The following is a 12,482-nucleotide window of genomic DNA, read 5'->3' as shown; positions in this document are numbered from 1 at the left end:
AAACCTCCCAGATATAGGTAAGCCTTTTGTCTATCACTCTTGTTGCATGTTAATTAAATGATTCTCTCTTTTCATCTCTGAACCTGCATAAAAACCAATTGAAGAAACACTTGGGGAGGCAGATTTGGGAAGGATTCCCCTGACTCCCACTGGCATACATAAACCTTTTGTTCCTTCTCAGCCTGGTTCGGTGTGATTTCTATTGGCCATGCCAAGCCAGGAACCCAGATTTGGGAAGTGCTCTTTCTACAGTTGACACCTCACGAATTCTGGCCTTTTCTGCAGAAATTTTAAAAGGTCATAGATGGAGTGAGGTGACAAAACAGAAAGGGAAGGAAGGGCCTGGCAAAACCAGTTTTTAAACTTTTATTGTGCTTTGTTTAAAATCATGGTTTTTGTAATGGGAAAATTATTTATTAAACTGCTATATCTCTGCCTGGCACATTGACAAATTGAGGGCAGTTCTGCATGTAACTGCCTATTTTATCCATCAGAGGGACAGAGAAAATTGATCTGGTCTAGAATAGGTGGGAAGCATTTCCTTAATATGTTTAACAGGAACATTTTGATAGTCTGTTCAGCATTCATTCAACTATCACTGATGGTCTAGGAAGGCCCTAATGAGTATTGAATTATATTAAGTGGTTTCATGTCCTTCATCAAAGGGATAACTCAATGATTCAGTCACTAAACTCACTGGACCATATATTGTTAGTAGTTGTGTATCTTCAGTTTATTAATTCTAAGTATTTAGAATGTTTTAAGATTTTGCTTTCCTCAAATTGCCACCTTTTTCATCTCTATCATTTGTCCACAAAGACCAGATTAAAGAAGGACAAAGGGCTCCCAGACATCTCTAGAGGAAAAAAGGTGGAGGTGAGGGAGACTGACAGGTTCGATTATTTAAAAACTGGGTTAAGAAACATTTTACAGAACTGTTGGAAGGTATGGGAAGATGGTCTTGAAAAAAAGTTAAGCAAATAAAAGAATTCTGGGAAAAAGTTAAATGTAAAAATATACTACTTGGATTAAAGTGTTAAATAATGACTTAGGTAATGTCTAAAACTGAAAAACCTAGAAATCACAGCATAAGTATATTAAGTAGAATCATGGAGACAAATACTAGAGGAAATAGAAAACAATTGTTGAAGGTGGTTGTATCCGAGGATTAAGAATTGGGGGTGGGCATGAGCTTACTATTTTTCATTAGAAATCTTATAATTCTGTTTTTCCTTTAATTTTTTATTTTGACATAATCTTGGTTTTATAGAAAAATTGCAAGAATACAAAGAATTACTGTTTACCCTTTAACTTGATTCTCCAAATGTTAACATTTTACCCCATTCCCTCTTTCCCTTCTCCCTTTTTCTCCCCACCCTCTCTTTACCTTCACAGATATATATTACTTTTTCCTGAACTATTTGAGAGTATATTGCAGACAAACTATTCCTTTACCCCTTAAAATGTCTGTGCATATTTTTAAAAACAAGATCATTCTTACAACATATCAAAATCAGACTCATCCAATCTACAGACCTTATTCCTTTCACCATTTTCCCAATAATGTCCTTTATAGCCAAAGAAAAACTGAGTTATGAGTTACATTCGGTTGTCAGGTCTCTTTTGTCATCTATAATTTGGAAGTCAGTCAGTCTTGCATCTTATGGCACTGACATTTTTGAAGAGCAGAAACCAGTTTCTTTGTAGAATGTCCTTAGTTTGGGTTTGTCTGATGTTTCCTCATGATTCAGGTTTTTCTCTTTTGGCAAGAATGCCATGGACGTGATGTGTTCTCAGTGCACCATATCAGGAGGCACATGATGATTTGTTCCATTACTGGTGATGTTAACTTTGGCCATTGGTAAAGTCAAAGTTACTTCTATGTTTTTTCTTTTGTAATTAGTAAGTACCTTTTTAAAAACTTGTACTTTTCTGTAATTAATAACTGTCTTTTTTGGAAACATTTTAGTTCTATTTGACTTTTAAAAGTATGTATATCCATTATGCTGATTAAATTAAAAAAACAGTGGCTCTGGGGCACAGAAAGCAATCCTTTCTGCCTTATTACACACCTTTCCTGTAGCAGACCCACTCTATGTCCCTTTTATAATTTGAGACACCATTGACATTTCCTTCCCTTTTCTGCAGTAGAATGTATCCAGACTCAACCTAAAGAGCCTTTCTTCCTCCACAAATAAGCTTTTTATTTTTCACGATAGTTTTTCATACCCTACCAGAAAAAAACTTGAGTCTACATTCAGTGTCATGACATAATGTTTGTTAGCAGAATAAAGTATTCTTTCTTCCACTTAAATAACATGAGATTCAACATTACATGAAGAATCTAAATTATTCATTTATTCAGTAAATATTTATCTCATGCCACCTGCCAGCCATCATTCTAGAAGCTGAGGACCCAATAGTGAACAAGAAAATAAGGACCCTACTCTCACAGAGCTTACATTCTAGTGGGAGGAGAAAGACATTCAAAATAATAGCAAAGGAGAATATGATGATGGTGCCTGATTAGAGGAAATGGGGAAAGTCTAACTTCAACTAGAATGCCTGAAGCAGGAGGAGGGGTTCTAATGTCAGTTAGAATGGCCAGAGAATGCTTCTTTGGGGAATAAGTTGATATTTTTATGAAGACTTACCCATGGGAAGATTTGAGGGAGAGTATTGGAAGTGGAAAGATCAAATGTAAGGGTTAAGGATATTGATTAGGCAGAAGGAAGAGGAAAGCTACAGTGCAGTTAGGACTGCATATTTGATTGCAGAAGGAAGAGGGTTCCAATTATTGGTTGCTTTTTTCTCTCTGAAGCATGGTAATTTTCTGATGAGGGGTGGAGTTGGAGATTTAAAGACTGAATGGGAGACTATGTGTGACTTGAGCATGAGAAACAGCAGGGAGTGCTTGGTTAAAAAAAAAAAAATCGTATCTTCTGTCCTAGGTTTAAGGCAGGGCCCAGGGTTCTGCATTCTGTTCAACAGAGAAATATTATTGGGCAGTGCTGAGGGCTCAGGCAGGGCTGGTGTCCATGACTTTTTAGCAGGACCAAGCTGCCACATTGAATGATTTTCAAGGGAATGATTAATTGAAGGGTAAAAGACTAAGCTAGTCATGGAAGAACATAGAATAAGGAGGGAGGGGTTAATTGAAGGTATTGATGAGGTAGGATATGTGTAGGCCAAATATTTTTAAAAGCTGGCACACTGGGTTTGTGAGCTAAGAATGGGATATTTACTTTAGTGGATTTGGGATAACAACAAGGTTCAAAGTGACACTGGGCATAGGGGAATGAGGGGAGGCAAGATTATTATAGACTGAGACAAAGGCATTCATGTGTAGACTGGACACAAGGGTCCAACCACCAGTGAGGCAACTTGAAGCCACTTATTCATCTGCTTTGGGGATGAGGAGTGTGGCAAATTTAATATGGCTACAAATTATTTGACACTCTTCCCAGTGAGAAGTGAGGGTCTGTGTCCCTGTCCTTTGAATCTGGGTGGACTGTGGTTTTGACCAGTGACTCTGGGCCAGTTTCCAGGCCCAGATCTTAAGAGACTAGCAGCATCTGATAACTTGGTTTTTGGACACTTGCTCCTGGAACCCAGTCGCCACGCCGGTGAGGAAGCCCACGGACAGGCACTGAGTGAGCAAGCCATCTTAGAAGCGGTCCCCTAGCCCCAGCTGAGCTTCCTCAAATGACACTACAAGGAGCAGAGATGAGCAGTCCCCGAGTCCCGACCAAATTGCATATTTGTGAGCAAAATAAATGACTGACTGTGACTGGGGTGGTCTGTTATGTGGCAATAGATGTAAGAGGGCAGAGATGTGATCTACAAAAAGAGAAGGCAGAACATTTGAATTATTTATCCTGCTGAGTGGCTGTTCCCATTCATCCAGAAACACTCTCTGGCTACTTAGCTCTTTACACCCTAACTATTAAAAAAATATTTACTGAGTATACACTATCTGCCAGACACAGTTCTAAGCAGGAGGAGAGACATAATAGGAAGAAGCCAGATTAGATCCAAGAGTTCACATTCAATTGGGAGAGACCATGAAGATGTAATTCAACTGTTTTTTTTTTCTTTTAAAAGAAAAGACAAAAATGAGATAAGGTATTATTTGGTTCAATCAGAGATAAATATTTCAAATAGTCTATAATTCACATAAAAGCCTAACTAGGAAAACACAAGTGCTTTGACACACTTATTTAAAAGGCTTCCTGTAAACCTTTCATCAGAAGATGTCCACTGTTATTGAGAATATTTACAGAAAGTTGAAAAGTATTGTGGAGCAATATCTTGTGCTTCATTAGAAAAAAAAAGTTCAGTTTAATGTTTTGCAGCAATACTTAGGAAAAAATACAGAGAAATTCTACAGAAAAAGATGGCAATCATAATGATATTTCATCAGCCAGATTTTGAATATTCTTTCACTCTGAGATTTCTTCTTTGTCCACTAAAATTATTTCTTAGGTCAATTTCCTTAGGTGAGCCTTGTTCATATTTAGTATCAATCAATACTAACATTCATTGTTTTGGTTTCACTTTCCTTTTTGCATCTTTATGTTTCTTCCGACAATCCTAGAAAAATAAAAAAACCAAAAGTCTTTTCAACAACAATGTAAATTGTTTTCAAGGTGCTGAGTAATGACAAAGTAAAATTTATAGGTTATTCACAGTCTTGGAATTGTAGGAAATCAAGGCAGTCTACCCATTTGGAAGCGCTCACTTGGAATGAACAAAGACTATTAAAACTTTTGCTTACTGTAAATGTTTACAAGGGAACTGCAATTAAGTCTTTAAAAATCTATTTTCCTGTTAATTTATAAAAGCCCGAGTGGGGCTCTATAACCACCTCATCTGGCCATTCTTCTATTTCCTTATTGTACCATTGTGTAAGTTGGCTCAAACAACCACGAAGTTTTCTTCCGCCTCTAATTCTGAGAGTTTAAGTCATGTTCTCAGTTGTCATCCTTTGTTTCTTAAGCATCATTAATACTCGATGATGCTTGTTCTCGATAGTCTTACATCAGGAAAATATCAACACAAAGAAATACAAAAGATATTCCATTGTGTCTTACAAGACAGTCAATTTAGAGATGCAATTACTCACCATACGCAGGTTATTTGTTCTGGTCTCCCAAGAATTCCTGCTAGTATTACTTCCTGCTCCTCTCCAGAATAAGTCAGAACCCACTAAGGAAAGAACAAAAAAGAGGAGCCAGCAAATTAATAACAAAATAGAAAATATTATAGTGGTAGTATTATCAAGGTCTCTAATATCAATTCTAGTTAGAGCCATTTTTTTTCAATTTCTACTAATTTTCAAAAATACATTTTTCATATGCTTTGATTAGTGAAAATGTAGTATTGCTATGATTTTACTGCTTAGATTCCATTTACTATTATGTCATTTTGTTTGTTTCTGTTTGTGCTAGGTTTCAAGAAACGAGAAGTTCAACACCAACCTCAGTTTTTGCACAGACTTTCAGGGCAATAACAACGTAGGGGGTTGTATATCCAGTAACTAAGCAAGTCCCTGATACAAAACAAGCCCTGTTGTTTATAACATATGAACGAAGGAGGTAGTGACTAGTGAGCCCTCCATCTCTCAAGTCTCACAAGTTACCTATATCAGCCTGAAGGAAGGGAGCTAACCCATGTGCCTTTACAAAGCGTCCTTCAGGGACAGAACTTTTGCCAAACTGTTCTTATGTGGCGGCATGTTACTGTGACAGAGTGTGCAGCAGTACGAGCTGAACTAATACCTCTTCTACTATACCATTAAAGGGAACAATGCACTCACCGTGAAGTCTTTCATCATTCTTAGAGAAAAAAAAAAACCTAGTGGTCTCTTTCTCAGGTAATGATTCTTCTCTGAAGGAAGAAAGACAGAGAGAAAGATTGAGATAGCTGAATACTGGTTGGTTTAATTTCAATCATTAAGAAGAAATGTTTAAGCTGAAAATAAAAATGAACTGTTCCTCGAATTTACCCTACCCTCCCTCCATTCAGTATTCTTCTTTTTGTTCTGAAGCTTTGTTAATGAAGACTTGTTCAAGTGCAAACCCTATCTTCCCGATGCAGATTTCTGATATCATAGTCTCACCCCACTGTTGCTGGGGAGGGCAGACAGCCAACTCCAGCATCCTGTTTCCAGAGTAGCAACTCCACTGTCAGGTTCCCTTCTGGGGGCACATCACAACCCCCACCCAGTGCGATCCAAATCTCAAGAAAAAGAAAGTAAGCTTTCCACTACAAAAAGATTAGAGGACTCTCTTAAGGAGCTAAGTGTCATGTGACGATAAGCTTAGATACTTCTCTAATATCTGTGAAGCATGTCTAACTCAGGTTTTATAAAATATGTAATATAACTGCATGGGAAAAAAATTGCTTACTCGGGGCTGGGCTTTGTGTCATCTATTTCTTCAGTAATATCTTCTTCTTCTGAACTGCTCTCTTGGAAACCAGGGTCCCCCTTCCAGGCAATCTTTCTAGGCTTCACTGTTTCAATTCTGTAGGTCTCTATATTGTTTTAACAATTAAAACAGAGATTATAACTGAACAAACAATACTTCTGAACACACTCATTTGAGTAATTTCACCATGTACACATTACCTTTACATATCCACTATCTTAATTATTAATTTAAAATAAGCAGTATCATCTTTTTAAATTTTTACTCATATTTTTTAGCATTTTAAAGTGATCTCATAAAGAATATGGTAATACTATAAAAATTTAAAAGTATTTAAACTTGTAATACAGGGCTTGCCCTTGGGAAGATGGTTGCTGCAAAGGAGAGGCTAGGCCCCCCTATAACTGTGCCTAAGAGCCTCCTCCAGAATGCCTCTCTGTTGCTCAGATGTGGCCCTCTCTCTCTAGCTAAGCCAACTTGGCAGATGAAATCACAGCCTTCCCCCCACGTGGGATCTGACACCCAGGGGTGTAAATCCCCCCGGCAACATGGAATATGACCCCCAAGGAAGGATCTGGACCCAGCATCCTGGGATCGAGAATATTTTCTTGATCAAAAGGAGGATGTGAAAGGAAATGAAATAAGCTTCAGTGGCAGAGAGATTACAAAAGGAGCTGAGAGGTCACTCTGGTGGGCACTCTCACACACAATATAGACAACCCTTTTTAGGTTCTAATAAATTGGAACAGCTAGCAGTAAATACCTGAAACTATCAAACTACAACCCAGAACCCATGAATCTTGAAGACAATTGTATAAAAATGTAGCTTATGAGGGGTGACAATGCGACTGGGAAAGCCATATGGACCACACTCCCCTTTGTCTTGTTTATGGATGGATGAGTAGAAAAATGGAGGAAGAAAAAAAAAAAGGCACCCAGTATTCTTTTTTACTTCAATTGTTCTTTTTCACTTTAATTTTTATGCTTATTATTTTTGTGTGTGTGGTAATGAAAATGTCAAAAATTAATTTTAGTGATGAATGCACAACTATATACTGGTATTGTAAACAAATGAATGTACGCTTTGTTTTGTATGACTGCATGGTATGTGAATATATCTCAATAAATACGAATTTTAAAAAAAAGTTAAAAGTATTTAAATTATAAATGTGCATTATGATTTACAAAGGAACGAACCAAACAAACTTGGCACCTGTGCCAGCAGGAGAAGACTAAAATATAACATGAAGCAGGAAAAAACAGGTTTTCCCTTCCGGTTATTTAAAATGAGAAAAGGAACACATCTTCATATTTTCAATTACCAAAACCTTGTTTTAGAATTGCTGAAAAAGTTACTGCTACAAGATCTGGCCTATCACCTCAAAAGACCCCAAAGTTTCTCAACTACTTAAAGCACCCCAGTGTGCTAGGGTGTCTTTAGGACTCATTTCAAGGTTAATTTCTTTACACTTGGCTCTGAAAGTTAGAAGAATTCTAGTTACTGTCCACATCAGTGCCAACTCTGCTCAACAGTTTAGGATTGACCCTGGTACCCAAAGAAAATATATAGGCAAGAAAATGAAGTAAGCAGAGCACATGAAAGATTGTGGCTTATTTATAACATTTTTGAAAAATCATTAGATTCTTGTGTTTCCTGTTGGAGTACCACAGAGCTAGTATTTAAAACAAATCTGCTAAATACATGGATACTATTTTAACTGATGATCTTTAAAATAGAATCCATTGTAGTCAAGGTTTGCATGTATTATATGCAGGTATACCCTACTTTTTATAAGAAAATTCCAGAAAAGCTGCATGTGTATCTTGAATACTGGGTGAGAAGCAGCCTACTAAGTATCAGATGTGGAATGCAAAATTGTAGGTACCAGTATTTATTCTTTTGTCTAGGTTCTGGCAAATCTCTAAGGGGAGACTTTCAAAACACTGGCTTATTGATCACACGGTGTATTTGCATAAAGCTAAGAAGGTGACCTATTTCTTCTTTTTCCCAATCATGTATTGCACTACATTTTCGTAACTCATAACTGCTCCAATGACATTCAAGATACAAAGCTATTTAAACAGACAACTTAATATACTTCTTTGTGAATATTTCTATTCAACAAAAGAGACCCCTACCATACTATTCTCAGGCTTCCCTTAACACAGCAGCTAACTCAAAGTTTGCTCCCTTAATTTTGAAAAATAATACCTTCTTGTGTTAAACACAGGTTCAGGCACATTACATCTCTGGTCATGTAATACTGAACCACATATTATTTATCCAGGCATAAGAAAGAATCTTTCATTCAGTCAGCACTAAGTCAAGACACTTAATGTAGACTCAATGAAGTCTAAACTGTCTGAAATAAAAATGTAAAAAAAAAAAAAAAAAAAAAAAGTAAAAATATTTACCTTCCTTTACGTCCCCCACATCTGAATCAAAAAAGGAAAACGTAAAGCCAACAGATTCCTTGTCCCCATCCTTCACAGCTGCAGGATCATTCATTTCTTCTGTTTTATCTCCATTGTCCTCATTCCAAGGTATGTTTTCTTTCTTTTCACTGGTATCTTTTGTAGTTTGGAATACTCCTTTTAAATCCGTAGCAATATTATAATACATTTCTTTAGACACATCAGGTAGCTTCTCAGCTTCCTCCCGTTTCTTCTTCCGTTTTGCTTTACTGTCATCACATATACAGAGATGTGCATCACAAAGAAACAGTCAGTTTTTGGAAAAGTTCCAGAAATCAGGAAAGGAAAATACCTGAGATAACTTTAATTCCATCCACTCAAGAACCAAAAGGATCCACATATAAAACTGAACTAACAAGAGCAGAATCTTCACCAATAAGCTTTTTTTTTTACACAAAACTATCTCATAGAGCTTCAGATATTAAACATAAGTCATATTCAGCTATTTTTCATCTTTCAGAAATCATATCTAAGATGGTAGCTTTGAGCAAAGAAGTCGGTTAACCGCAATGGGCCTCATTTTCCTCATCTACAAGATGATCACGTTAAACAAGATGGCTTCTAACACCAATTCATTCTAAAACTCTGAATTTGACAATACCAGTGTAAAAGGATTTGCTTACAATTTAGTGTTAGAAATGAAATATAAATGTGCTGAGTCTGTATCTTAGTAGTATGCTTTTCTTTTTGAGCTCAGATTAAAAGTTACATGACAGTTTTTAATACTGAGTTTTTAGCTAACAAAGATTAAAATCCTTTTTCCTATGAATCCATTCCATATATCATACATCAGATCAGGCCAAAGTTCTTAATGTAGTACCTAAAACGGTGACCAGGATGTCCTAAATAAGCATTTTATTGGTCGTGACCATCTCATAGATAGATTGTTCATTCAATAAACCAGTATGGCTAGGATTTTAAGACAGCTACGCCTGCTTCCAAACTGAGCTCTATAGAAAACTGTGTTGTACAGACAATTCAAGGGATTTATCACTGAACCTTGATGTGGTGGTTTTAAAACTGGTCTCAAAGTTCTTTAATTTTCCTTCCTTCAAGAGGTAGCAATTAATTCTCTTATCCCTTGAATGTGGCCTGGACTTAGGGGCCTCTTTTAGTGAACAGAATAAGGCAGAGGTGACAGCACGTGACTTCCGAGACTTGGGCCATAGAATATACTGAGGTTCCCTCCTTGCTGTCTTTTTTTTTTAGATCACCTGCTTTGGGGGGAAGGCAGCTTCCATATGGTAAGGGCACTCAAGCAGTCCAATGCAGACGAGAGGCTGAGAAGCAAGGAACTGAGACCTTGTGCCAAGTGCCAGGGAGGAACCGAAGGCTCTGCCAATATCTATGCGAATGAGCCCTCTTGGCAGCGGATCTTTCACCTACCAAGCCTCCAGAGACTGCAACCTCAGAAGATATCTTGACTGAAACCTCATGAGAGCCCCTGAGCCAGAACTACCTAGGTGCTGCTCTTAAATTCCTGACCCACAAAAACTGTACTTAATAAATGTTTAGGGTTTAAGCTACTAAGCTTTGAGGTAATTTTTTATACAACGATAGAGACTTTGGTTTTCTGAAGTGGAGTGCTGCTGGAACAGAAAACCTACAATGCAGGAGGGCTGTGGAATCCAGGCAATGGGCTACTAGTTGGAAGGTCAATGAGGGTGATAGTGAAAGCCTAAAGAGCCTTGAAGAAACTGTCGGTAGAAGCCATATAACCCTTGAAAAGGCTACAGGTAAGGGCTTATAGAAAAGTGAGGTAAATACTATTGGAAATTAGAGAAAAAGAGATTTTTGTTATGTAAAGTTTAGCAACATTGTCACCCATATTAATGTGGAAAGTAGAAAATGCACATAATGAACTAGGAGATCTAGCTAAGGAGATTTCCAGGAAGGTGTTGAAGGTACTTTTTGGTTTTCTTTTGCTCCTTAGGGTAAAATGTGAAAAGAACAAGAAACTGAAGGAAAAGTTCTCAAACAAAAAGGAGCTAGGAAGGAAGTCTGGATTTTGAAGATTCCTAATCGAAAAAAGGCAAATGATGAGAAATTTAAGAAAAGGCTTCTGAGCAAAGACCAAATATAAGGCACTCTCAGGAAAACACGGTCTGAAGCAGGGATGGGCAAAGTATGGTCCATGGGCCAAATCTAACATGCTGCCTATTTATGTGTGGACTGCAAGTTAAGGATATTTTTTATATTTTTAAGTGATTTAAAAAAAATAAAAAGACGACTTTGCAACATGCAAAAATGATAAGAAATGCAAACTTCAGTGTCAATTCATAGTTTAATTGGTACACAACTACACTCATTCATTTACTATTATCAATGGCTGCTTTTGTGCTACAAAAGCAGAGCTGAGTAGTTGTGAGAAAGCATACGGTCTACAAAGACTAAAATGTTTACTATCTGGCCCTTTACAGAAAAATTTCCAGATCCTGGTGTAAAAAAAAAACAAAATATTTGATCAGACCCTAGACAGAGCTAAGGAACTTCAACTGTTCAAACATTAGTGCTTCTAAGAAGCTTAAAGGCACTATTTCTCAGCAGAAACCCAAGGTAAGAAAATGGCTTATCTAGAAATGATCTGTGAGTTTGGCTTTTATTTCATGGAGTGAACTCCAAGATTTACAGGACAGCCATGATTTTAAAAGAATTATATTAGCAGAAACACCATCAGCTTGGACTGACAGGTACAGAGACTTGCAAAATGAAATGAGGCTTTTGGATCCCTAAACTTTTATAAACAAAAGCAGGCTGAGAAAACTACTCAGCTGCAAAATGTGCTCCATTTCATGAAAAAGGAAGGATGACCCATAAAGCCGATCAAGAGTCCTGGAGAATTACTCCCAGTTCTCAGTCCTAATCAGAGAACTTCCAATATCTGCCTGTCTGGATTTCCGAGCCACTATGGACAAGTGATTCCTCTGGGCCTCCTGCTTTCTCTTGTTGCTCTGGTTGAATAGTGGTGTCTACAGAGGTTATCCTATGCCTGTCCCAAAGGTTTATTTTGGGGGAAGGACAGATTACTAGTCTCTTTACCTCCCAGGTCTTCTGATCAACAAGAACTGTACTCAAGGCACTGTGCGCAAGCAATTAAAACAGAAAAATTTCATCTGCACCTCAATCTGATTCAGATGACAACTTCCTGGATATTGAGCTAATATCGTAAAGGGATGACTCTTGGGGAGGACAGGGAGGGAGTGAGCATATTCTGCACATCGAAGGAATATAGTTTGTGGGCAAAGGGCAGATTATGGGGGTTTTAAAATATGTCTGCCAATTCTTTAATACTTCTCCCTTCAAGAGAAGGAAAAGTATGGGCTGGACTTACTGAACTGCTTCTAAAGAACTGTATAAGGCAGATGTATCAGTGTGTGACTTCTGAGACTAGGTTATAAATTACACTGTGGTTTCCTCCTTGTTTTCTCTTTCTCGAGTCACCTGCTCTGGGGAAAACCAGATGCTGTGTTGTGAGGGCACTTAAGCCGCGTAACAGACCTCTTGCCGGCAGCCATGTGGGTGAGCCATCTTGGAAGTGGATCTTCCACTGCACTCAAGCCTTTGGAGACAAAGGCC

At 37.6% G+C, this 12,482-nt stretch overlaps 1 protein-coding gene across 3 annotated transcripts in view; it reads right to left on the bottom strand.

Annotated features, from left to right (window-relative positions):
- Nucleotides 1-1,348: 1,348 nt before the first annotated feature.
- NOL8 (nucleolar protein 8) overlaps nucleotides 1,349-12,482 on the bottom strand; it is a 33,013-nt gene continuing 21,879 nt past the window's right edge. For all 3 annotated transcript variants that reach the window (XM_037797409.1, XM_037797407.1, XM_037797408.1), the window contains exons 13-17: nucleotides 8,847-9,115; nucleotides 6,411-6,537; nucleotides 5,819-5,889; nucleotides 5,126-5,208; nucleotides 1,349-4,593 (exon numbers count right to left, since the gene is read on the bottom strand). In XM_037797409.1, the coding sequence (XP_037653337.1) occupies nucleotides 4,540-4,593; nucleotides 5,126-5,208; nucleotides 5,819-5,889; nucleotides 6,411-6,537; nucleotides 8,847-9,115 (604 nt within the window). In that variant the 3' untranslated portion in view covers nucleotides 1,349-4,539. The remainder of the gene's footprint in view (nucleotides 4,594-5,125; nucleotides 5,209-5,818; nucleotides 5,890-6,410; nucleotides 6,538-8,846; nucleotides 9,116-12,482) is intronic.

This window comes from Choloepus didactylus, chromosome 10 (genome assembly GCF_015220235.1).
Source record: "Choloepus didactylus isolate mChoDid1 chromosome 10, mChoDid1.pri, whole genome shotgun sequence".
In the NCBI taxonomy this organism is placed as follows: Eukaryota; Metazoa; Chordata; class Mammalia; order Pilosa; family Megalonychidae; genus Choloepus; species Choloepus didactylus.
Note: the sequence above shows the minus strand (reverse complement) of the source record. Positions and strands in the feature narration are given on the sequence as shown.